The sequence below is a fragment of the Micropterus salmoides genome, unplaced genomic scaffold, assembly GCF_014851395.1.
Source record: "Micropterus salmoides isolate LMB-PRFRI ecotype aquatic unplaced genomic scaffold, ASM1485139v1 Ms_hic_scaffold_5, whole genome shotgun sequence".
Classification (NCBI taxonomy): domain Eukaryota; kingdom Metazoa; phylum Chordata; class Actinopteri; order Centrarchiformes; family Centrarchidae; genus Micropterus; species Micropterus salmoides.
The window spans coordinates 7,729,655-7,756,968 of record NW_024044237.1 but is presented as its reverse complement, the minus strand read 5'-3'; the positions used below and the strand labels follow the sequence as shown (position 1 = coordinate 7,756,968).

Below are 27,314 nucleotides of genomic sequence, written 5' to 3'. Positions count from 1 at the left end.
CCTAAAAACAATTGTTTTTTTCATAAAGCAGATTTTTCAGTGTGTGAGATCCTTTCTTACTTTATGGCAAAGTGGCTTTTCCACTTCAGTGACTCAAATACAACCGGTCTGTAACTATGTGTCCTCTGCTGATATCTACTGTCCATCTTTGTAGCACAGCCTCAGTTTTTTGTTTACTGTAATGAGAATGTTTCAAAACAGAGACCAGATTTTTTGGGAATACAATAAAACATAGACACAAATGGACTTTTTAATCACATTACTTTTAAGTGAAGTGACGTCCCCAAACTACAATGAGGTGTACAGTGAATTCTATAGTAAAGTACTTGTTGAGGTCTGGTTATGAGAATAAACTATCTCTACTTTGGGGAGCTAATGGTATTGTTACAATGGATGATGAATTGTTAATCTGGTATTTATATTGTAATTTTGAGAAAATGAATAACTACGGTAATGCGCTATTAGATTAATAGTAATGCCATTATTAACATTTTATAATTAGCCTATAATGTAGCCCATTAAAGCATATGTTTCAATAAATTAAAATCGCCTTTAGCCTGGTCTATTAATGTAGCTCGGAAATTTGGTCAACACAAGTCCACACATCAGGAGGACAATCACATCGACAGAATGAAAGGACACATATCAACGACAGAGGGAGAAGACATGTAGTAACGACACATAGCAACGACAGGGGGAGACAACATGTAGTAACGGCGAAGCACCGACAGAGGGAGACGACACATTTTAACGACACATGGCCATTCACAGTTAGCAAATACAGAGGAAGACATCACAGTCAAAGGACAAGGAGGGCAAGCGAGATAAACAAGTTGAGTTGACACAGTCATGTGAAGCATCGACATAGACAATAAGCTTGCCGACTTATTTTTGGCACAAACGGAACCCCATATTCTTCAGCATCTGTGTGTGTGTAGTACCGTCGCTCTGCAGCTCGGCAGAGCAGCGATGAAAGGCAGCCTCCCTAGTCCTAGTGCCCGACCACAGAAGGAATTTAAATTAGAAGTACAGGAAACAACCAGAAGGATTCTGTGGCCTCAGCCCTCCTAAAATAGGCCTAAAGACGTCCAAATGTTAGTGTAGTTTCGGAATTTAAAAATCCTACATGTTAACCAGCGAAGTCACACGGAACTCAAATTTGAAAGAAATGTCCCCCATCGTGCGGCTTAGGGTGTTACACACCTTCAACAAGCCTGCATCGGTGCTCACTCGGCATTGGAGGGTTCAACAACCCACTACCACTCCGCCCTCATTGGTTTCGGATGGCACTCAATGTGGCGGACCCTCTGCATGAACGCGCAAGCAGAGTGGAAGTAGGTAGGGAGAAGGAGTTGCAAGAAGTTTCGGAAAGGCCCATCATAGCTTCGCTGTTTTCCATAACAACCGGGGACGCTTTCTCCTGATTGGCTGCTGCTACATCCTGTGTTTTCAGGCCTCGCTAGCAGATGCTATTTTAAACCACACTCCCTTCACGAGCTGGGGATTAACAAGTACATCTTAGAAAAGGCGTAAATCAGTACTATCATACTTGTCTATCGGCGGCCGTTCGAGTGAAGGAATCTGATAAACATGAGTTAGTAACTTAGACACGGAAAAGAAAGCTGAGCTGCACCGACTGTTGACAACGGTTCTTCTGCGGAATTACTGACACCAACGTTAACTTAATGTGAAGCTTCCAGCTCCTCATTAATGAATAAAGACAAGTCAGCGGTGAAAACAGCTCTTCTGTTGTGTCGCCAGAATGCACAAGGGGTGGTTTGCTGGACGCCATGTCTGCCGTTGAGTAAGAATAATGCCTTGAAGATAGTGAACATTAGCTCGGGATTTTTTACTTAAACCAGTCAAAGCCGTTCCTTTTAGGAACATCTACTTTAAGAAAGCTTACGTCGTGGTGAAGTGGATGCTGTGGGTTCTTTGCCACAGTCACAGGTGAAATCAGTGCCACTGTTAAAATAAAAAGGTAACGTTATTAGCAATCTCCTGTGATTTGCAGTAATGGAAGAAGGACGTTATTCTGATCCTTAACAAAAAAGGAGCATTACAGTGATGTTAAAATACACCATAACAAGTCTTAGATTCAAAGATGTGCTAAAGTTACTATGATGTGCTAAAGTTACTATAAATGGGGCTGCTGTGTCTCAGGAGTTAGAGCGGGTTGGCCGTTATCGGAAGGTCGGCGGTTCAATCCCTGGCTCCCCCTGGTTGCGTGTCGAAGTGTCCTTGGGCAAGATACTGAACCCCGAATTTCCCCTGGCGGCTGTTCCGTGTTCAGTGTATGAATGTGTGTGAATGTTAGTTTCTGTTTGAGCACTTAGGCTGTGTGTGAATGCAGATGCTGTGTGAAGTGTAAAAGCGCTTTCAAAAAGACTAGAAAGGCGCTATACAATTACGGAGCATTTAAATACTTCCCATCATAACTAATTAATTGCCCTGTCAGTGTTATATTTGCATGCATCAATTTTAGTGTTAGTGTTAGTAGCAACAATCTATAACAATCACACTTGATTCATTACTTTGATTTGAAATCTGGATCTGTAAAGTAACTGTAGCCGTAAGGTAAATGTAGTGAAGTAAAAAGTACAATATTTCCCTTTGAAATATGGGGGAATATAGGTAGCCTATACAGTAGCATCACATGGAAATACTCAAGTAAAGTACAAAAGTACCTCAAAATTGTCCTGGAAATCAGGCAAACACGGAGCACTGTTGACCATTCTAAAACTATTATGAACAGGGAGTTCCAAGTTGGCGGCAGGTAGAGTAGGGCCACTCTGAAACATCTGTCCAGGGGCTACAGATGAAAAGCAGCCTCTTAGCTAGCTTGGGAACATTTACAGCAATGCTATCTGAAATATGAATGTGCACTTTCCCTGTTAAAAATGAAAAAAAAAAAACAACACAGGTGATGAAATGTGTTTCAGTGTCATAGAATTAAAAAGAAGAAGTACAGACATCGTTTGGTGGTTTGGCTGGTGTCTAAATGATTGTTCTGATGAGAAAAATCTTTTTGTAACGCCGTTTCATCAAGGCTTAAAATATTAATATTTTAGGCACAATGTCCAGCTGTGACACTTTGCTGAGTTACAAATGAGACAACCCTATCATACACACACAAACACCCCAGCCTGAAAAGCATCTCTGATGGCAGAATGAAACACTACTAATGGAGAGGTCGTCTGTTTACAGCTTTGCTGTATCGTCTGGGATGGATCACAACAACCCAGAGATGATGAAAGATACATCACCTGGCCTGACAGCAGGTGATGTATATGTGTATATACACACAGAAACAGACAAACATATTGGTCAGAAAGTAGCACAGCCAACTGTGGCACCTTGTTTATTTGTGTTCTCTCATATCAAGAACACACACTGCAGAGGACAAGAGAAATGCATTGGCATTTCTGCATGCACATGTCTATCCAGTGGTGATAGTGTGATGCTGTGGTCTAATATTTTGGGGTTTGTTTGTCTCTCTTTCAGATTTGGATAATTCTGAGTCCTTCTGTCCAGAAAAGGAGCAGGTTAGTTGTTTTTTTCTGTCCAAAATTTATATTGTTTGATTTGACCGGTGGCTCCTCTGGTCTGCATGTCAAAGTGCCCTTGGGCAAGATACTGAGCCCAAATTGCTCCTGGTGTGCGCGTGAGTATATGTGAATGATTAGTTTCTTTCTAAGGGCAAATGGTACTTTGCATGGCAGCTTCACTGTATGAGTATGTGAGAATGTGACATGTTGGGTCCTATCTTGCACCCGGAGCAAAGCAGCGCAAGTGACATTGTGAGTTTCCAACCGATGCAGTTGTCATTTTCTCGCCCATGTTGTTTAAATACTTGCGTCCATCTGTGCGCCCATGGGAGTGTTGGTCTTAAAAAGTGTGGTCAGGTAAATTTTTGTCACATTGCTATCTTGAGAAGCAATTGACCAAAAATACAGGTCTAGGGCCCTATTTTAACGATTAGTCATGGGTGTGTTTTGGGTGTAACATGAACCAAACATGTGTCATCTCCCATTCCCTTTAAAAGCCAGGTGCATTTGTACCTTGGAGCATTGCTATTAGGGCTGAACGATTTTGGAAAATAATCTAATAGCAATTTTTTTTTTTACCAAGATTGCGATTTAATATGCGATTCATTTTTAAGCTCTTTACCTTGTGTAATGGACAAGCAGTAAATCAGTGTATAGTATGACCAACACAATATTAGATAGATTTATCATACTCTGTTCCTTCTTGTGGGTCAGGCCTGTGTTATGATGAATTAGGTAGAATTATTATTATGAGCAATGGTGGAGAAGATATATCAAATTGTAATAATATGAGAAAATCATTTGAGTCAAGTCATTGCATTAAATAATATGATATAATATCATCAGGTCGGCCTACCTACAGACCACAAGAAAAACTAACATTAACTCACCACAGTAAGTGCTCAATACAAAATAGTTCAACAGTTCAACCACCAATTAATGCGTCCTTATCTCAGTTCAAATCTCCTAGGAGCCTTTCTGTATCCCAGTAAGCAAACAAAAAATACTCAGTGTGGGGTTCAGTTCAAAAGTTGGCCAACGAAAATAAAACCAAGTGTTGCCTCTCATTAAGTGTTTAATAGACAAGCTTAGTAATTCCCCGACATCCCTGGAGTTCCCCACTCCCGTAGCCTGCAACCAGGCTGCGACTCGGGACAGACTGGGCCTCTTTCGGACATGTGCGTTTGGTCTGAAACGCCGTTTCACAGATATTTCCTGAGCTGACTGGTGGCTGTGTGTTTGATGGCAATTCGAGTTTTCAAATAAACAGCTCAGGCAAACACTTGTCTTTCTGTGAATTTTATTCAAGTCTTCTGCAGAAGGAACTCACGGGACACATACACATCAGAGAGTATCATCCGAGTGAGCTGCAGTGTAACAGCTCATGCAGCTTTTATCTTAGTCTCAGGGTTGGAGTCCTATCTCATCAAAGTAACATGGTGTCTTTCAGTGTTCCCTAGGGGATCTATAGAAAGACACTCATGTCCAAGGTACATGTGGTGAACCACCTAAAGTCATGACCCCTCTGGACATATGTTAAAGGATCACACACATTTACCTTCCATTGACCCCATACCCAAGAGGCTGGTGAGATTAGTTACATGGCAGTGTTTTAAAGATGGTTTCTCATGAAATTCCTGTCACACTTACTACATGTGTCTTTCTGTTGTGTATTTTTCCTCTCTGTCAAAGCCGCGGATGGCCTGATGATTTCACCCACCACCACCAGCAAGTTACCCGCAGGTGGAGGGTGCTACTGTCTTGTGTGACACTAAAGTTTATGTAGTGTCAGCTTCTGTCAAGCTTAAGGCCATTGTACAACAAGAAAGCAAGGTACAGCGTAACGTGCAAAGTTGATGCTTTCTCTGCAGACTGGTTTACTCTCGCGTGTCATGTCACCAGAGTGTAATCACAGCCTTTGCGATTAGAAAATCTCGTTTTATTACATCGCCATAATATCGCAAATGCAATTAATCGTTCAGCCCTAATTGCTATTACTAGTGCAGAGCACTACTGACTGAACTGACCGGGAACCTAACAATTGTTTTTATCAAACTTATTTGCCGACCCCTGACCTACAGCATTGATAACACTGAAACAACACACAGTGGGGGAGATACTGCTAGATATTCAGCGCTTCACTACATTACTTTCTAACATATATCAAACCTGCGTGATGACGATAACTCGATTTCAGATGGATGCAAGTGTATTTGCTATTCCAACAACGTGGGCGCTGGGCGGGAAAATGACAACTGCGTCAGTTGGAAACTAACCCTAACCCGACAGGATCGATCAGGATCTAATATTAATTCATGTTCTGTGTGCTTCTCCACAACCAAAAGGTCTGGAGAGTTTCCTTTTTCATGTCATGTCTAGTTTATAACTACAGTTTTTGTGTTTTCCTGCTTAAATGCCCCACAACATTTGTTGTGACTTTATTGCGCGCATGGAAACGTTTAAAGTTGCCTTCCTGATCATGAAAGTAAATTGTTAAAGAAAACACTTATACATCAATAAAACACAAAATAAGTTCATCATAGTTTCTAAAAATGCAGCAAAGTGAGGATCCATAATCCATGTATGGTTTGTTCTTTCATAATTTTGTTTCAAAACCAAATCGTAAATAACGTTTTTTGGTTTTAAAACCAAAACGATTGATTTTGATGGGCTATTAAATGAGTCTGATTGGTGTAGCTTTGTGTGTTACACTTGATAAACCTTCAGCAGATACACTTGGGCAATGGTGGTGCCTGATTAAATGTAATTAAGATGAGCTTGAACATTAACATAAGTGGGTTTTTAAAAACAGGACAATATTATATAGCTGCAGTACTGCAGCCAGCCTATATATTATTGGCTCAACGTTCAGTTTGTAACTCACTAACAACTGGAACAGGAATGCTTTCCTGAGAATCCTCTGGTTCTATTTTGTATAGGCTTCGCCCTCTATGGCTATCGCTGTTGGGTTTACCCCTGTGTGACACTATGTGATACTACAGAGCTCATCACCCTTGCTTTGCAATATCAATCCAAATGTTATGTTGTCTCTGGAGATAGAGGTTGGGAATGAGGACATCTGTTGCTTAACCCATTTATGTATATCACACTAAAATGTCTGTATCACATTACGTGAGAAAAACACATGGTCCGTAGTTTCGATATCATTTTCACAAAATGTACATGTGTTATCATCCATGCCAAAGCGAAGTCTCAGTAATTCTTTAGAGGGGTAAATGTTGTTCATTACTTTGAAGTGTGTTTGTGCATTTTCTATCCACAACAAAGATTCCTTGAATTGATAGTGGGGCCAATTGTGGTTGTATTGGATGATATGCCAAAATGTTTCATGTTAGAAAGACAAATTTTTGGGGTAGTGCTCTATGTGATTTAATAAAGTCTGATTCTAAGGGTTTGAAATTATGTTTGATGCAAAATTGTTCATAATTTAAAAAATGTCCGTTGGTATCCATTAAGTCAGCTAAACCAATCTTCAAAGAACAGAGATCTGTTGCGGTGCAAAACATATCTGTTGTTCCAGAGTGCAGAGGTGTGGGGTGATAAGTTATGTACATATAACATTTTCCCATACAAGTATTTGTCTGTGAAACTCTGACAATGATATAGGTAATTTGTCAACACTAAAGTCCGCTCTAAGAAGAAATTCTAATCCTCCAATTTTCTTGAATAAGGCATTTGGAATACAATACCAAAAGGAGTTGCTGTGTTTGATCCAAGATTTTAATTAGGGCCCGAGCACGACCGTGCGAGGTCCCTATTGAATTTGCTCGGATTATTAGGGCCCGAGCACGACCGTGTGAGGTCCCTATTGAATTTGCTCGGATTATTTTTTTTATTAGGGCCCGAGCACGACCGTGTGAGGTCCCTATTGAATTTGCTAAGATTATATATATTTAGGGCCCGAGCACGACCGTGCGAGGTCCCTATTGAATTTGCTTGGATTATTTTTTTAGGGCCCGAGCATGACCGTGTGAGGTCCCTATTGAATTTGCTCGGATTATTTTATTTATTTATTTATTTATTTATTAGGGCCCGAGCACGACCGTGTGAGGTCCCTATTGAATTTGCTCGGATTATTAGGGCCCGAGCACGACCGTGCGAGGTCCCTATTGAATTTGCTCGGATTATTAGGGCCCGAGCACGACCGTGCGAGGTCCCTATTGAAATTGCTCGGATTATATTTTTTTTTTTTTTTTTTTTTTTTTTTTTTTTTCTGCAAAGTAGGCCCAAATGACATGGCCTAAACATACTCGAAAACTCACCAAAATTTGCAAACATGTCAGAACCGGTGAAAAATTTCGTATTCTACAAGTTTCGCACATGGGCGTGGCAAAATGACTCGCTAGCGCCACCTAGAAAATTGGAAATGATTAGCCCCTCGTTCACGTTCAACCTACATGTACGAAATTTTCTGGGGACATGTATCGTATCAAGACGCACAAAAAAGCCTCAAGAACCCATAGCCTAAAGTCAACAGGAAGTCGGCCATTTTGAATTTTATGGCCATTTTTGGATGATTTACATACTTCGTACTTTAACGAACTCCTCCTAGGGATTTAGTCGGATCGACCTCAAATTTCTGCTGTGCCTTCTAAAGGCATTGACGATGAAAAGTTGTGCTATTTGCGCGTTTTCGTCAATGGGCGTGTCCGTGGCGTCGATGATTCGCAATGAAACAGGAAGTTGTTGTAACTTCAGTGTACATGCTCACATCCGGACCAAACTGTACATGTAGGATGAGAGTCCCGCCCTGAACACATGTACATGCCGACATTCACCCACAGTCATAGCGCCACCTGCTGGCAACAGAAAGTGACCTTTAACGAAGCAGCCCCCGCCGCACGTTTCACCTACGTGCACGAATTTTCTGTGGTACGTGTATCTTGTCCAGACGCACAAAAAAGTCTCTTGGAGCCATAGCCTAAACCCAACAGGAAGTCGGCCATTTTGAATTTTACGTCAAATTTTGGATGATTTACACACTTCGTACTTTAACGAACTCCTCCTAGGGATTTAGTCCGACCGACCTCAAATTTGTGCTGTGCCTTCTAAAGGCATTGAAGATGAAAAGTTGTGCTATTTGCAAGTTTTCGTCAATGGGCGTGTCCGTGGCGTGGCGTCAAAGATCAGCTCTTCGCCATGACACGGAAGTTGTCGTAACTTCAGTGTACATGCTCACATCTGGACCAAACTGTACATGTAGGATGAGAGTCCCGCCCTGAACACATGTACATGCTGACATTCACCCACAGTCATAGCGCCACCTGCTGGCAACAGGAAGTGAATTTTAACGAAGCAGCCCCCGCCGCACGTTTTACCTACGTGCACGAATTTTCTGTGGTACGTGTATCTTGTCCAGACGCACAAAAAAGTCTCTTGGAGCCATAGCCTAAACCCAACAGGAAGTCGGCCATTTTGAATTTTACGTCAAATTTTGGATGATTTACACACTTCGTACTTTAACTCCTCCTCCTAGGGATTTAGTCCGACCGACCTCAAATTTGTGCTGTGCCTTCTAAAGGCATTGAAGATGAAAAGTTGTGCTATTTGCAAGTTTTCGTCAATGGGCGTGTCCGTGGCGTGGCGTCAAAGATCAACTCTTCGCCATGACACGGAAGTTGTCGTAACTTCAGTGTACATGCTCACATCTGCACCAAACTGTACATGTAGGATGAGAGTCCCGCCCTGAACACATGTACATGCTGACATTCACAGACAGTCATAGCGCCACCTGCTGGCAACAGGAAGTGACTTTTAACGAAGCAGCCCCCGCCGCACGTTTTACCTACGTGCACGAATTTTCTGTGGTACGTGTATCTTGTCCAGACGCACAAAAAAGTCTCTTGGAGCCATAGCCTAAACCCAACAGGAAGTCGGCCATTTTGAATTTTACGTCAAATTTTGGATGATTTACACACTTCGTACTTTAACGAACTCCTCCTAGGGATTTAGTCCGACCGACCTCAAATTTGTGCTGTGCCTTCTAAAGGCATTGAAGATGAAAAGTTGTGCTATTTGCAAGTTTTCGTCAATGGGCGTGTCCGTGGCGTGGCGTCAAAGATCAACTCTTCGCCATGACACGGAAGTTGTCGTAACTTCAGTGTACATGCTCACATCTGCACCAAACTGTACATGTAGGATGAGAGTCCCGCCCTGAACACATGTACATGCTGACATTCACAGACAGTCATAGCGCCACCTGCTGGCAACAGGAAGTGACTTTTAACGAAGCAGCCCCCGCCGCACGTTTTACCTACGTGCACGAATTTTCTGTGGTACGTGTATCTTGTCCAGACGCACAAAAAAGCCTCTTGGAGCGATGCCCTAAAATCAACAGGAAGTAGGCCATTTTGAATTTTACGTCAAATTTTGGATGATTTACACACTTCGTACTTTAACGAACTCCTCCTAGGGATTTAGTCCGACCGACTTCAAATTTGTGCTGTGCCTTCTAAAGGCATTGAAGATGAAAAGTTGTGCTATTTGCGAGTTTTCGTCAATGGGTGTGTCCGTGGCGTGGCGTCAGAGATCAAGTCTTCGCCATGACACAGGAAGTTGTTGTAACTTCAGTGTACATGCTCACATCTGAACCAAACTTTACGTGCTTGATAACTCTCCCACCCCGTTATGGAGGACCGATCCTGACACAGTCAGAAATAAATACAGAAATAAATAAATGCTCAATAAATAAATAAGCATCCAATTAAATACACAAAAAAATAAAGTAAATAAATAAATGTAGGTAGTAATTAAATTATACAAGGAGACATAAATGTATATATTTTAATTAGTGCCTTTACTATTCACCTTTGTTATAATTACCTTATTTGTTTATTCAACTTTATTTATTACAAATTTTTTTAATGTATTTATTTATGTGTGTTTTAATATTTTTGTCTGTTTTATTCTTCCTTTGTATTTATTTACCTTATTTATTTTCACCCATGGTATTTATTTCTGCCTGTCTTTTTTAAATTTTTGTATGCATTTCTGCCTCATTATGCAAATGAGGAGGGGCTGTGTCTCAAGGGGTCATCTTCTCTGCTATTGGTGGACCAGTCAGACAGGAGAGCTCCTACTCTGCCTGCAGACATCAACGATCTTGCCCCTCACACAGTCAGATGGCTTCCTTCAGTGCGCTGAGGTGTTTAACAACTCTGAAGACAATACTACCAGCAATGTCTTCCTTCTCTTTTCACGTAGACGCTCCGACAGACGGTGCTTTCAGTTTGCTGCATGCATGGACACAGAACTGCGGTACAGCACACAGTAACGATGAAATGTGTGCTGTTCTCACATTCTTCCTCTGTATGTACACATAAACAACAAGGCAGGGAAATATAAAAGGAATTTATTTTATTGTTTGGGTACATTATTGTTCAGTGTACATGCTCACATCTGAAACAAACTTTACGTGCTTGATAACTCTCCCACCCCGCAGACATCTACACGCCAACACCGATTTATATTCATAGCGGCAAGTGCTATGTAGCTCCACATAGGGGACACAGGAAGTGACATATAACACCTTCATGCGGCGTCATAACCGCGTAGCAAATTCACAGCCGCACCGGCAGAGCTCCAGAATATGCAACTCGGCCGGCTCACACGCGGACGCGCTTATAAGTGCGAGGGCCCGCCCAACGCTGCTTGCAGCTTTAATTTACTTTATTTTTTTGTGTATTTAATTGGAAGCTTATTTATTATTGAGCATTTATTTATTTCTGTATTTATTTCTGACTGTGTCAGGATCGGTCCTCCATAGCGGGGTGGGAGAGTTATCAAGCACGTAAAGTTTGGTTCAGATGTTAGCATGTACACTGAAGTTACAACAACTTCCTGTGTCATGGCGAAGACTTGATCTTTGACGCCACGCCACGGACACACCCATTGACGAAAACTCGCAAATAGCACAACTTTTCATCTTCAATGCCTTTAGAAGGCACAGCACAAATTTGAAGTCGGTCGGACTAAATCCCTAGGAGGAGTTCGTTAAAGTACGAAGTGTGTAAATCATCCAAAATTTGACTTAAAATTCAAAATGGCCGACTTCCTGTTGGTTTTAGGGCATTGCTCCAAGAGGCTTTTTTGTGCGTCTGGACAAGATACACGTACCACAGAAAATTCGTGCACGTAGGTGAAACGTGCGGCGGGGGCTGCTTCGTTAAAAGTCACTTCCTGTTGCCAGCAGGTGGCGCTATGACTGTGGGTGAATATCAGCATGTACATGTGTTCAGGGCGGGACTCTCATCCTACATGTACAGTTTGGTCCAGATGTGAGCATGTACACTGAAGCTACGACAACTTCCGTGTCATGGCGAAGAGTTGATCTTTGACGCCACGCCACGGACACGCCCATTGACGAAAACTTGCAAATAGCACAACTTTTCATCTTCAATGCCTTTAGAAGGCACAGCAGAAATTTGAGGTCGGTCGGACTAAATCCCTAGGAGGAGTTCGTTAAAGTACGAAGTGTGTAAATCATCCAAAATTTGACGTAAAATTCAAAATGGCCGACTTCCTGTTGGGTTTAGGCTATGGCTCCAAGAGACTTTTTTGTGCGTCTGGACAAGATACACGTACCACAGAAAATTCGTGCACGTAGGTAAAACGTGCGGCGGGGGCTGCTTCGTTAAAGGTCACTTTCTGTTGCCAGCAGGTGGCGCTATGACTGTGGGTGAATGTCGGCATGTACATGTGTTCAGGGCGGGACTCTCATCCTACATGTACAGTTTGGTCCGGATGTGAGCATGTACACTGAAGTTACAACAACTTCCTGTTTCATAGCGAATCATCGACGCCACGGACACGCCCATTGACGAAAACTCGCAAATAGCACAACTTTTCATCTTCAATGCCTTTAGAAGGCACAGCAGAAATTTGAGGTCGATCCGACTAAATCCCTAGGAGGAGTTCGTTAAAGTACGAAGTGTGTAAATCATCCAAAAATGGCCATAAAATTCAAAATGGCCGACTTCCTGTTGATTTAGGCTATGGGTTCTTGAGGCTTTTTTGTGCGTCTTGATACGATACATGTCCCCAGAAAATTTCGTACATGTAGGTTGAACGTGAACGAGGGGCTAATCTTTTCCAATTTTCTAGGTGGCGCTAGCGAGTCATTTTGCCACGCCCATGTGCGAAACTTGTAGAATACGAAATTTTTCACCGGTCCTGACATGTTTGCAAATTTTGGTGAGTTTTCGAGTATGTTTAGGCCATGTCATTTGGGCCTACTTTGCAGAAAAAAAAATATATATATATATATATATATATATATATATAATCCGAGCAAATTCAATAGGGACCTCGCACGGTCGTGCTCGGGCCCTAAAAAAAAAAAGAAATCCGAGCAAATTCAATAGGGACCTCACACGGTCGTGCTCGGGCCCTAATAATCCGAGCAAATTCAATAGGGACCTCACACGGTCATGCTCGGGCCCTAAAAATATAATCCGAGCAAATTCAATAGGGACCTCACACGGTCGTGCTCGGGCCCTAAAAATATATATAATCCGAGCAAATTCAATAGGGACCTCGCACGGTCGTGCTCGGGCCCTAATAATCCGAGCAAATTCAATAGGGATCTCGCACGGTCGTGCTCGGGCCCTAAAAAAAAAATAATCCGAGCAAATTCAATAGGGACCTCACACGGTCGTGCTCGGGCCCTAAAAATATATATAATCCGAGCAAATTCAATAGGGACCTCACACGGTCGTGCTCGGGTCCTAATAATCCGAGCAAATTCAATAGGGACCTCACACGGTCGTGCTCGGGCCCTAATAATCCGAGCAAATTCAATAGGGACCTCGCACGGTCGTGCTCGGGCCCTAAAAAGCCAACCTAAGCGGAACAACCAACAGCCCTGCCATTAAGATCGACCTTTACGAAGCTTATAATGTTCTGTCTCTGCTGATCTTAAGTCTGAGATGTGTTAAATAATATGTATGTATAATGTGTCTTCTTAAGTTTCAGTGCGCTGAGCTCTCAGGACCTCCATGTTAATGAGCCGCTAGATGACAAAAACAAGCAGAGAAGTATTAAAAATTTACCATAAGTTTTGATACAGTATGTAAGTTTTCATCATCAGAGTAGCTACGACCTATGATTGTACAGCTGCTCTTGTCATTTCTTGCTTGCCTCTTGCTTGCAAACTCCACACAGAGCCCATGGCTGGATTCAAACCTGCCCCACAAATTGAAATTAATTAATTATTAGGATGTAAATACTCACTCACACACAGACAACATGCCATGTTAATTAATAAACGATTTTACTTCATTAATGAACGTTAGTTCGCTAGTGTGAATAAATAATTTGAGTGCACAACTCACCGTTTCAGCAACGCTGATGGCATTGCTCCTCAGCTCCAGACATCTGATACCATTTCCTCTGCCGATGCATCGGCCGTCAGTAATAGTAGTAGTAATAGTACCCACTCAGTGTAGCTGGTCCATTACTGTGTGGTGGCTCGGGTGTATGAGGGGCTGGTCTGTGTGTTGGTGGGGGAACAACAGCAGAATGCCCAGCTGAGAGAACAAAGATGAAAAAAGAAAAAACTAAATTAATGAGATGTTATAATTTTTCAAGGACTTAAAGCATACTTTAGCCACAGTAACATCTTCAGAGTAAAGAAAACATCTTACTGTGTGGCGGCTCAGGTGTATGAGGTGTAGAAGAGGTCTCAGAAGGTGAGAGGGTTCCTGAAAAGATCAATGTATGGTTCAATTAAAACCAACAAACTCTAATTACTTTATATTACATCTTTATTTATTCACTTTTTACCATATTTGTACCACAGCTGCACAGCCTTCAAGATGTATAACAATCATATAGGCCACAGTGCAGCATTGTTTAGAAGAAAATACAACTGAATATATAAATATTGGCTACAAAGACAGAAAGACAACAAGATAAGCAAAAGCATTTATCAGTATATGACCGAAGTATAACAGAATTACCACAGAGCATAAGGCAATACATTTTATTGATTAACATGACATTACACTGTAATTACCATGTACCAGTGGCTCCAGCAGTTTCCTTTGGGTGACAGGCAGGTGGTCTGGACAGTGAAGCAGAGGGTACTAAAACAGACGTTATTATGTCAGTTAGAAACAACAGTCGCTCTTGATTAAGACAAAGACCACTAAAATATTACTTCACTTGCTAAGTCTTAGAAATTGAAGGGGTACTTCATTATATTTAAATAAACTATTGGAAACATAATAGTTATACACTATTCATTCACACATTTTTGTATGGATCGATGGTCAATTAAAATACTCTTCTTTAGCCTTTATATGTCTAAGCAGGGAAAGCAATATGATTTTTCTTGCATGAAGACAGAAATGGGTACTTCCCCTCACTACTGACAAAATCAGTTCATGAACACTATTGGTTACCAGGAACACCAGCAAGTGATGATGATGGAGCAGCAGCTGGCAACACACAAGAAAGATTCAATGGTATAACAGATTGGCATTTAATCACGCTGTTTGAGCCAAAATCCATTTGAATGTTCATTGATTTCTTTTTTGATATACTACTGGTACCAGTTCCTTGGTGGGTTATATGCTCTCCAGCTCCTTATCATCACCATTCATCACTGTGGCACAGACAGAAAGAATTAGTGTTGTAAAAACACGTATTTCTATAGTGTACTCATTATTTTGGTTATAAGCATTTGTTCCATGACCGAATTGCATTATTTATTGCTGCTGTAGTCTATAATTGAATTCTCCTAAGTGTTTTCACATATTTTGATAGATTATTTTACGTGTCCAAAAAATCGGGAGGGGTTTAATAACCGAGAAAAAAAAATCCTATGAAAGTGTGAAATTTACAAGAAGAAAAATCAGAAATTCCCCGAAATTAATGTCATAATAAATAATAAGAAATTACTCCGTTTTCTTCTCAATCCGCCCAATACATCTACGAAACTATCCCGTTAATTAATTAAGATTCACTGAGGCTGCAGGGCTCGCTCTCTGAATGTTGTTGTGTTCAGAACTTCATTGCAACCGCAGTGGAGCAAATCAGGATGAAATCTAAACATATTTTCTGAAGTGGTGTGTATTAATATCCTACTTCTCATCATTAACACTGAGTACAGATGCGGTGTGTAGTCCGCGTATACAAGATAACCTCAAGTTAACCACAAACAAAACCTGCTTAATTTAGAGATGCGGCGTAAATTGCCATGGCAACAGACCTCGGGTAACACCTATCCATGCGTTATGGGTTACAGTATGGGTTAATCGGGAAGTTACACCCGACGTCACGAAGTTACTCCTGAAGTTACATGAATAAGCCAGTTACCCCGCTTCGTAGTACAGACCAGAGGTGCTGAGCGAATATATAACTTTATATGGCGAAACAAAACGCACTATTTAAAAAAATCACATCTGGTCAGAGAAAATAATAAAGGAGGTCTAAAAACACTAGACTTTGAATCCATGGTAGGAGTGTTTAGAATAAATTGTATCAAAGCCTTTATGTCACAGCCTGAATCAATTTGGTTTCCTATCCCCAGAAACATATTTTTAAAAAATGGAAGGGTTAGAATGTTTGTTATAATGCGACTTCGAAATTAATTAATTAACTACCTGTGAAGGTGTCAGAATTTCATAAACAAGTACTATTCTACTGGAAGATGATATTTTCCCACAATTTTACTCCACATGGCACCACCTTGTGGAACAATAGAACAGTTAACAATTAATAGGAAAACCTTATTTAATCAAATTTGGTATGACAAAAAAGTTATTTTTATAACAGACCTAATGGATGATAGTGGCAGGATTTTTCAATTATTCTTTCATTTAAAGAAAATTTTAAAATGCAGTGTTCAGCAAAATATGTAAAGCAATACCACTACCTCTTGTGAACCTAATACAAAACACGATCTTACAATCAAGTGTACAAGTAGTCTTGCCAGATTTAAAGGTTGGACAATTACAAATCAGCTATAGGAAATGCAAGAATAAAGCTATTCGCAAAGTTTTCAACCTTAAATTCTTTCATGATGCAAAAAAGTAAACATTAAAATAATAGATAATAAATTACTAATCAAGGATAAATATCATAGACTGTATATAAAAAGATAAATATGAATACCTAAAATGACCGATTTCTCCAAAAACAAAAGAAATGCAATTTAAAATTATTAATGGTTATTATCCAGCAGCAGAAACATTGAGAAAAAGATTCAGATTTGAGGTTGACCTCTGTTGTTTCTGTCTGTAAGAGCCGGAAACTACTGAACATCTTTTCTTCTCATGTCAAATTACGATACAATTCTGGCAAAACATGAAAGACTAGCTTAATGTCAGGATTGAGAACTTAAATAATTTTGAAGCACACCAGATTTTATTATACAATGAAAACCTGTCCAAGGAACGATGGGAATTATGGGAAAATATCATATTCACGTATGCAAATGGAAGAAGCAGAAACCCTCGTTGAATTGCTTCAGGAATGAATTAAAGTTTTATTTATCTTTTTTTTAGTATTGTCGGATACACACCAGCCAATACAAAAATTGTGTCACACTATGTTGCAATATTTGGTGTTTTAATTTAGAATAAACAGATCATTTCACCTGGATTACCTTTGTTATGGGTTTGGAACAATAACTGATGTTCTCAAAACTTAATGTAACTTATTCGTAGTAATGTACAGTTCATCAATAAGTCTACCCTCAGCTAAAACTTGAGATAGTTTTTGTTTTGTTTTCTCTGGTTGTTTGTTGGAAAAAGGAAATAATCTGCTACATTTTCGATGTGTAACTAATGACAAAACTCTCAAAACTACAAATGTATGACACTGTAAAGATATGGTGACACAGAAAGAAGACCTAAACAATAACTGTTGAAGGAATGGTAATAATGTGCCTTAATTATAATTTCTTAATTGTTTATTTTATTTAAATTTTCTAGTTTTTTTTGTGTCCTAAGTTACCTAACCATGTGAGTTTATTTTATTAATATATTATATTAATATAGTTTGTTTTAATCATAGCCTTGCTGTTCTCTTTTATGTTTGTATGGTTTTGGCAAACAACTTCCTGATGAGATTTTGTACAATTGTGAATTGTAAATAAAAAACAAAAACACTGAGCTGGATTTTGCCTCTGTTCTTCTCCAGTCACTGAATGAAAAGTTGAGGAAGAGTGAAGGAGCCTTTAGGAAGGTTGTAAGATCAATTCCAACTAACTGCGGATATATTGTTTTCTCCCTTGTTAAACAAATTGATTATAAGGGCACTTGCACATGCTCACAACAAAGCATGTGCTGCAGTGTGTGTGCGCGTCCCGCGTTTGGTCCGCATTCATAAACCTTTTAATTTCCCTGAGGAAATTCAGGGGAATCCAATCTCACTTTACTAACTGCTTTTTCAGAGGTGTGTCAAGCAATTAGAGTCTCTTTTGAATGTCCTTCAGAATTCTTCAAAGTAAAAGCTCTCAATAAACTCGTCATAAAGCATTGCTGCCAAAACGTTCTCGCGCTTTTGGAGGGACAATCACTTCACACATCAAAAAGTGTATTGGATAAGAACTGTAACATACCCCTTTAAGAGGAAGTGATTATATGAGTAGCTGTCATGACTAAAATCTATTTCAGCACCAGCTGAATTCAATTTATTTATTTTTTATTTATGCTATCAAAGCAATCTGGACGCGGACCAGATATTATTGCTGGCGGGCCGGTTCTGGCCCGCGGATCGCCCATTGCCGACCATTCCTGTACATGAAATAAATGTATAATTTTAGGCCTATTTCCACTCCACACCAGCTGGTGGCAGTAGTGCTCAATTGATTTGTTTGCCAATCGCTTTAACACCTTTTTCCAAAGAAGAAGGTGGTTCACGTGGACCAATGAGAGTGGAAAGCGACAGAAGCAGCCCTCGGTGTGTTCAGTCATGTTCATGTTCCGTTTGCTTGAAGAAGACCGGCTGCTTCTGAGCGTTTAATAAAACAGGTGAGTTGGAGCTGCCGTTAAATAGCTGATGACGTAATGTCTTTAATAATATCCATCGGTGACTGCTCACAAAGCTGCTCACGCTGTAGTCCCAGTCACAACTGCACAGGTGGACTAAACACAGGGCACAGCTGCCTAACTCCCAATTTTAAAGCCGTGTGATCAGCATACTTTCCAACCATCAGACACCTCAGCCTAAATCAGGAGACCAAACCTAACCCTGTATCTTGTAATGCCCCCCCCAAGCTGTTTTCTTGCATTCTGGTGAATTTATGGATTAATTTTGTCGTTGAAATGCAAGAACGTAGGTTTAGCTTCAAAATTGCTGGGGACACTTATTAAATAGGGGGTCTGGGGGTCACCCTCCACAACATTTTGTGCATTAAAGACTTAATTTCCTGCATTTTGGTGAAATTTCAGCACCATGTGTGGAAATGTCTTTATTTATATTATAAAGGTACACAAAATTCAGGCCACAGCTGACAATTCAAAACAGAATCTAATGCAGTGCAGCTCTCACATATTCTGTCCTACTTTCAGATCTGTTTCTCCTGTAGATGAACTGTTCTCATGTAATATCATCCCAGCTGAGTCGGCACACACGTGATTTAGTCTTGCCTCCTCTTTTGTGAGTCCTGGACTGGCTCTTACTCATTGTTATGAGCTAAAAGGACAGATGCCCAGCTGGTCTGCCTTCTGTGGGACTAGTCAGTAATATTGCTGTGCCTTGTGTTGTGGCACCTGCTTGATGTTTGGCTGTGTAGTTGTCGAGTTTTTGATCAAAAGTAAGTAGTAATGTAATCATAACAAATGCACGTGCTGTTCTTACTCTCCACAGCAGTGAATTCCACTCTAAAATGGTTAATCAAACATAAAAACAGATCTTACATACGTTAAACCTGAGTTTGGCCTGATGAGACATTGATCAGGCAGATCCAGGTCTTATCACTTTGTCCGCCAGTCTTTAGGATGTGAGGCCAGTAGCACTGATGTGCTCTGTACTCTGCTGTGTTTCAGTCACCATGAGGCTGACAACTAGTAATGCTAGAGGAGCTTCATTCAGCTACGTAACTCTGACGCTTCTCCTGTGGATGCATTGCTGTCACATAGCCAGTATTTTTGGCCAAGAGGTGAGTTAACTTGGATTCTACTTTTTTCATGTCATATTCAATTTGTTAAGAAGTCAGTCAATTCTAAGGGTCATAAGTGACATGCAACAGATCAGACATCTCATCTAACTCAGGTCTGAATAACAAATATCTTAAAGTTCTGGCTGTGCTGGAGTTGGTAACAGACAAATGCCCTACACATAGTCATATTTGGAAACTTTGTAATATAACACCACGTTCAGTGTGTGGACAGAACATGAAACAAGGGGGATTGTTTAGCTGCTGGGTGGTATTCTGTTCTTAAACCTTCGTTGGATACCCGTGAGAGATGTAACCATATTGGTTAGATTATAAACTGTAGGCGAATGTGAACAAACTGTACGTCCAACTGTACGTGAATATTATATTCCATTTCTGCCATATACTGCCAATCTTAAACACTGGTCCTTTTAAGAAAATCTTTATTTGGGGATTACCAGAGACAGTGTAACCACTGTGCAGGAAGAGACACACTGAAAAGGGAGTCAGGTCTTATTTACTGATCTAAGACCATTGCCAGGAAAGTAAACCAGTCCCAACCTAAAAAACAAGCAGGCATAATAAATATCATCCAAAATTCCAGAAAGTTGTGGTCAGGCAGTCTGTTTCTGTGTCTGTGCAGTCTGCCTTAATTTTGGTGGAGAATACAGAAGGAGGAGAAGAAGAGGAGGTGAGGGTTGATGAAGATGAAGGAGATTTAGATGCGGTCCAGCCTACTGAGGATTGGCAAACTCTCAAACCAGGTAACGTACAGGAGGGTGTTCTGGTACTGTCGTAGTCAAAAGACCTCTTATTCTGTTCTAGACCATGTGTGTGTGCGTGTATAGGCCAGGCCGTGCCAGCAGGGTCCCATGTGAGGCTGAATCTACAGACAGGGCAGAGGGAGGTCAGACTGGGAGAACAGCAGCTGAAGTACTGGACACAGGAACACGGGTATGGGTCTGACTCTTTAAGATCAAGTGCCGGCGGTTTGATACTCTGTAGAAGCAACAGAGAGTGGGTGTTCTTCGGTTTATCTCCAGCAAAGCTAACAAGGAGGTTGGAGCAAGACAAAATCTGAATATTAGACAAGCAATAACAGTCTGTCTTTGCAGGGAGGCTGAAGAGACCCAGTCCTCCTTCAGTCCTGATGAGCTCAAACGAGCCATGAAGAAAATACAGGAGGACATGAACCCTGTGAGCAAAGACACAGACCAACAGGACACATGTACAGCATACACATTAATGTCAAATTGGATTTTGGTGAGGTACATTGCACACCTGACGAGTGATTTGTGAGCTGCCTGGTCACATGCAGCCTATCAGTAGAGATCCACTGCCATCGTTAAACTTATTGAAGCCAGTCAGTACCCTGATTGGAAACTCTCTACTGTCATAAAATCACTGCCAAAAATATGTCATATTGGAGGTACATTTGTTGTACTATTTAATTAATGTAATAGGTTGTCCCTTTGAAACACACAGTATGTTTTATTAACACTAAAATTGATTAATCTTGTTATTTAAGCAAAATGTGAAAAAGTGTGTACACCCTTTAATTCATGACTAAAAGAACATATCACACTCAGGCTGGACTGGATGTGTTTGTAGGACTCTGTGGCGTATAAGTATCGTCCCCTTGAAGAGTTAAAGAGAGACATGGCACAGCTGGAGCTGCTGGTGGAGACAGATGCTCAGGTACAGGAGTCTGTAGTCAAAACGGATCTGTCCGTGTCGTATTACATGTAACCTGGAAACCTGCATGAATTAGAAACTAATCAGAGGTCAGTAGGAGACTGGAAACGGTCAGTTAGTGGATAGACAGAAAATACTCACTCATTCCAGCTTCTTAAATGGGAGGATTTGCTGCTTTTCTTGGTCCTACATGACACTTCTCCACATCTTACATCTTTCTACATTTTATAAAGTAAATGATGAATTGATTGATAGAGAAAATAACCAGCTAATTAAGAAGGAAAATTATTTGCAGGGCTAATCCTTCAGTACCTGCCTCAGAATACTAGACGTAGTACTATTATGCTATAGTTTTAATCAAGCGTTTGAGGCTAGAATATAGTTTGCTGAATGGAAGCTTTGGCATAGTTTCAGCTCATAATGCAGAGGGCTCACAACGTTAGACCTTTTCACAGGTCACACAGCAGCTCTGCCACTTCTTGCAGCTGCTGCACAGTTAAGGCTTGCATCAAGAGAGCTAGTTATGGGTCTTACTGTGAAGCAGCTGCAGGACAGCTGTCATTGGATTGTAGTTGTAGGGTATGCTGAATGAAGTGTGTTGTGGTGTGTAGATCATGAGGCGACTGCTGACCCAGTTTAACAGCAGCAACTCGACCACAGAGCAGAGGCTGAACATCCTGCTGGAGCTGGAGTACCTGGTGCATCAGGTAACACAACTCCCATTCAAACCTACACATATGTGCTCTGAGAGTTCAGTCTCTAACTTTACCTGTGTGTGTGTGTTAGGTGGATAATGCTCAGACCCTCTGTTCACTGGGAGGTCTCCAGTTTATGCTGGAAGGTCTGAACAGCTCTGACTTCAGATTACAGGAAAGCTCTGCCTTTGTCCTGGGATCTGCTTTGGCCAGGTACAAACAGCAGCATGTTCATTATATTTAGCTAAGATGCGACTGAGCACCTCACATTGTAGCAGTCCATCTGTATAATATCAAACCACTCTGTTTAATATTAAATTACCTGCACATGTCTCCAGAGTCAACATGGGAAGTGATGGATTTAGTTTCCACTTTGTTTGGAATAAATAAAACTAGATGTCAGTAGTTGGATGGAGCAGCAAATGGCTCCATGGTTAGAAGAGATGAACATAAAAAATGCACAGGGCTTTATATGAACCTTTGTCAAGCACTAGCATAAGTGCTGATTGTGTGCACAGTCACCTGTCCAGGGCTACTCATTCTACCAATAAACAACAGATACAAAACTGATAAAAATGCTGTAGTAACACAGATCTCCTGCACGCAGTGCCAATTCTAAAATTTCAGCAGCAGAACTTTATTTGCTGAAAGAGGGAGAGAGAAAAAGTACCAACGAAATGATCAAATACTCAGACCATAAAATCAGATTGGCTATACTAAAACTATTCAATACTATTTTATCAACTGGAACTCTTCTAGACACCTGGAACAAAGGTTTAATAAACCCAATTCATAAATCTGGAGATAAATATGACCCAAATAACTCCAGAGGAATATGTGTATCCAATAACCTGGGAAAAATATTCTGCAACATCATTAATAACCAACTTGTCAACTTTGTTGATAAACACAATATTCTGCATAAATGCCAAATAAGTTTCTCTCCATACTTTAATTGATCAAGAATTAAACATTAAGAAAAGAAAGGTATATGCCTGTTTTGTTGATTCCATCTGGCACGACGGCCTTTTCTATAGGCTACTTGAAAGTGGCATTGGGGAAAAACATGATTTGGTTAAGAACATGTACACAAAAAGTGAATGTGCCATAAAGATTGGAATCAAACAAACAGCGTTCTTCTCCCAGGGCCAGGGAGTGAGGCAGGGATGCAATCTCAGTCCAATTCTCTTCAATCTATATATCAATGAATTAGCGAACCAATCAGAGTGTTCCCCAGCACCTCGCCTCCTCCTGAACGACACAGAGATCAGAGGACTTAGTGTTGCTCTCACCTACTAAAGAAGGTTTGCAGCAGCAACTTAATCTCCTTCAGAGATTCTGGCAGACCTGGGCCCTGACAGTAAACACAGCAAAGACTAAGTTAATGATCTTTCAGAAAGAATCCAGAAATCAGGTTTCACACAATTTCTATTTAGACAGCACTAAATTACAACACACAAAAAACTACACTTACCTTGGCCTCAACATTACATACACAGGAAACTTCAACATGGCTGTGAAAGAGCTGAGGGACAAAGCAAGGAAAGCTTTCTATGCAGTAAAAAGAAACATTAAAATCTATATTCCAATTGAAATCGGGCTAAAGATTTTCCAACCAACAATTCTACTTGGCAGCGAAACTCGGGGTCCAGAACTAAATGAGTTTGACAAATGGGACAAAACAATCATAGAATTTTTACATACTGAGTTCTGTAAGAGCATCCTGCAGGTGCAGAGAAAAACACCAAATAACCTGTGCAGAGCAGAGCTCGGCCAATACCCCATCTTACTAAAAATACAGAAAAGATCAATTAAATTTTACAATCACTTAAAATCAGTTAACCCCCAGACATACCATCACAAAGCCCTAACATACCAGGAGCTGAAACCAGAGTCCCCTCAGCCAGCTGGTCCTGAGGCTCTCTGCAGTAACAAGTCCCCAACAGCCTCAGGACAGCAACACCAACTCAAGCAGACCAAACCAAATTATCAGGAAGCAGAAAGAAAAATATATTGAATACTGGAATGTAAATTAAATGCTATCTGACCCTAAAAAGAGAATTCACAAATTACCCGAGCACAATAAAATGTCCCAAACTAAGAAAAATTACGACGACATCCAGACTGAGTGAACACAGCCTGGCCATAGAAAAGGGTCGCCACAGACAGAGCTGGCTACCACAAGAGGAGAGACTCTGCTCCCAGTGTGACAGGGGACAGGTAGAGACTCACGCATACTCTTTTTTTAAATGTTTTATTATTTATGTATTTTATTTAAACACACACACACCTTTACTGTATTAATTTTTTTTATTTAAACACAATGTGCAAGTGGAGGTCGTGCAGATGTGTAGCTAAAATAAGTCCCATCAGGGACACTGTGTCCAAGTGTTTACAGTGGGAATGAGTGTATTTGTGTGTGCGTCATGGTCACTGTCAGCTTTCTGTCCTGCAGTAACCCAGTGGTTCAGGTGAAGGCTGTAGAGAGTGGCGCTCTGCAGATGCTCCTTACCACACTGGCCACTGCACAGCCTTTCCAAGTCAAAAAGAAGGTCTTTACACATTACAGTTCTCAATGGAAGGTGTTTGCAAACACATGCAGTCCAGCTGGAATGTCTGTGTGCTGTTGTCCTCCTGTCAGGTTCTGTTTGCAGTGGCCTCCCTCTTACGTCACTTCCCCTACGCACAGCGTCACTTCCTTTCACATGGAGGGCTGCAGGTCCTATCTGAGCTGTTCAGGGCAGATGGAGGGGGAGTTCTGCGCACACGCATTGTCACCATGTTATATGACATGATCAGTGAGAAGGTACAACAGACATACTGTATTAAAGTTAATCTAGGAAGTAAAATGTCAGCCAGGTTATTTTTCTACATCTGCTAATGAAGAATAATTTTCCTTGGCTTGGACTGTTAAGGCTTTTGCTGGTCCTTGCTGAGGATGCAGAATATGACTTCCTAGATGATGTTGATGCTTGTCTCTCTGTTCCACCAGGAGTTGATCTCTCAGGCAGGTCTGGACCTGGTGCTGGATGCCTCCCATGAGGAGCGGGTGCGTCAGTACTCTATGGTGTCCTTGCAGGAAGAGCTGCTGGAGAAGGGCTGGTGCAGTCTGGTTCCACAGCTGCTGGAGTCCACTGAGCATGACTACAGAGAAAAGGTAGGCTCGCTTAGATATGTTGAAAACACATTCTAAGCAGCTTTAACACCAAATGACCAGTGAAACCCAGAGTGACTCAACAATTAAATGTAGCGTATGAAATGAACTCTGTCCTTTTCCTTCAGGCTCTGCGGGCTTTGTTGGCGATGGCTCCTGTTTGTTTGGAACAGTACCGCTCAGACAGCTCTCTGCTGGGCTCCCTGCTTTCTCTGAGAGACCAGTACCAGGACATGGCCCAGTCAGAAATGATTATAGGAGATGAGAACAGCTACTTTGCAGAGATTGTAGAACTTATAGATGCTCTAGAAGTCAAAATGAAGTGACGAGAGGATTGTACAGTGTCACAGGAGGACACACATGTTGGGTTGACCCTATGGATGGTGGATCCATAGGTTGGTCAGTATTAACTTGACCTAAGACTTCATTGATGGCCTTAGAATGTGTGTATAATGTGTTTATATTTTTACTTTCTGTTGATAATTACACAATAAATGAATGATTTAAAATGAAGGTGCTGTGTTATGTATTTTGGAGCAAACCGGTTTGGGGATCTCTTGCAGGGTTACCTTTTAAATGAAACCAGAAATTATTAGGTTGAAGCTATAACCCAGAGGTCCCAATGATAAACATATGTATTTATGTGCTGTGTCAGCAGTAAGGCTTGCTATGGATTGTGGACATTCATCTGTTGCTATTATGAGCCAGAGTCAGTGACCCTAATTTACATAACCTCAGACATTATTCCTACTTGAACTTCTTGTTTCCTGATGATGTGACTGCATTTTAAGATGGTACAGTATTGTTTAGCTTCAGAACCCATTTGTCATTAGCTTGTCAATGTTGCATTTATGAGATCTGACAAGTCACTCTTGCCATTAGCCACATCATAAAGAGTTGATCATTAGGAACAACGCTTTAGATACACCTCTCAGCAGAACCACAAACTACAACCTATAAAACGAGCATAAACTGGAATCAGCACCTCAGACACGGTTAAAACACGGACTGTATTAGTGTAAAGTTAACAGTACATAGAATTACTCCCTGTTGGTTTCTCCACGCATAGCACCGACCATAGACCATAGAGTATATTACTGGGTGAAGCCACTCCACTGATTTGAATGGAGAGCAGTGAAGCCAGTTTTGGACCAATATAATAGGGCTACTTCCTGTTGGCACCAGCGTCTACTGCGCATGATCGCGCAGCATAACTGTGGTTTAATGACGTAGAACAACGACAGAAACACTGTAATTCTGGTAGCTGCGTAGCTGCACCAACAAAAATGTCTCAGTGTGTTAATTCAGTTAAATTCAAATTAGCTTTATTGGCATAAATGTGTAATAACAATATTGCCAAAGCATCATACAAACTACATAAGAACAATCAACCCCATACATTTCATTAAACAAGTAATTGTAGTGTAAAGTAATCAAAGTGTATGTGTGTTTCTGTTAAAAATTTAAAAATATGAAAAATAAAAATAAAATAAATAAATAAAACAGTAAGCGTGTGTGTGTGTGTGTGTGTTAAAAAATAAAATAAATAAAACAGTAAGCGTGTGTGTGTGTATATTAATAGACAAAAAATAAAAAAAATAATTGATTAAAAAATAATAAATTAAAAAAAAAGAAATCATTATCAAATGTAAAAACAAAACAATTACTAAAATATCAAATGATCAAAATAATAATAATTTGAAAATCTGTACAATTATTTATCAGTCTGAGGTTCCACTGGTTGTCCTCACTTCATGGCATGAGGAGACATATTTTGCAGCAATTATTTCACATTTGGGGAGTTTCGGTGTGTCTGATATGAATTTGAATTCGGGGTATATTTGGGAAATGTTTGCAAAGTGTTTTTGTCTTAGTGTTTTATATTTGGGGCATGAGGTTAGAAAGTCCAGCTCTGTCTCTACCTGTCCCTTGTCACACTGGGAGCAGAGTCTCTCCTCTTGTGGTAGCCAGCTCTGTCTGTGGCGACCCTTTTCTATGGCCAGGCTGTGTTCACTCAGTCTGTATGTTGTCGTAATTTTTCTTAGTTTGGGACATTTTATTGTACTCAGGTAATTTGCCAGTGTGAATTCTCTTTT

The 27,314-nt window shown here is 40.7% G+C and overlaps 1 protein-coding gene and 1 long non-coding RNA gene across 3 annotated transcripts; both read left to right on the top strand.

The window, feature by feature from the left end:
* Positions 1-1,355: 1,355 nt before the first annotated feature.
* LOC119888153 lies at positions 1,356-17,686 on the top strand. Of its 2 annotated transcripts, none has more exons than XR_005441856.1 (4): positions 1,356-1,981; positions 3,208-3,281; positions 3,505-3,545; positions 13,536-17,686. It is a non-coding gene; the product is annotated as an uncharacterized LOC119888153 (long non-coding RNA). The 2 variants fall into 2 exon arrangements; XR_005441857.1 differs by lacking the exon at positions 13,536-17,686 and adding an exon at positions 6,488-7,280.
* A 706-nt stretch (positions 17,687-18,392) lies between these two features.
* Positions 18,393-25,731, top strand: sil1 (SIL1 nucleotide exchange factor). Its single transcript, XM_038698608.1, has 12 exons — positions 18,393-18,547; positions 19,565-19,677; positions 20,318-20,438; positions 20,523-20,628; positions 20,790-20,871; positions 21,286-21,372; positions 21,981-22,076; positions 22,156-22,277; positions 24,520-24,616; positions 24,706-24,870; positions 25,057-25,221; positions 25,347-25,731. The coding sequence occupies exons 2-12, from the start codon at positions 19,570-19,572 to the stop codon at positions 25,542-25,544; spliced, it is 1,347 nt and encodes a 448-aa protein (XP_038554536.1). The 5' UTR covers positions 18,393-18,547; positions 19,565-19,569; the 3' UTR covers positions 25,545-25,731.
* The last annotated feature ends 1,583 nt before the right edge of the window (positions 25,732-27,314 follow it).

Coding starts and splice junctions, on each gene's coding strand:
- sil1 (XM_038698608.1), top strand. CDS start 19,570: ATGAGGCTGACAACTAGTAATGCTAGAGGAGCTTCATTCAGCTACGTA. Junction 21,373..21,980: donor TGGTGGAGACAGATGCTCAG/GTACAGGAGTCT, acceptor TGTGGTGTGTAG/ATCATGAGGCGACTGCTGAC. Junction 25,222..25,346: donor AGCATGACTACAGAGAAAAG/GTAGGCTCGCTT, acceptor CTTTTCCTTCAG/GCTCTGCGGGCTTTGTTGGC.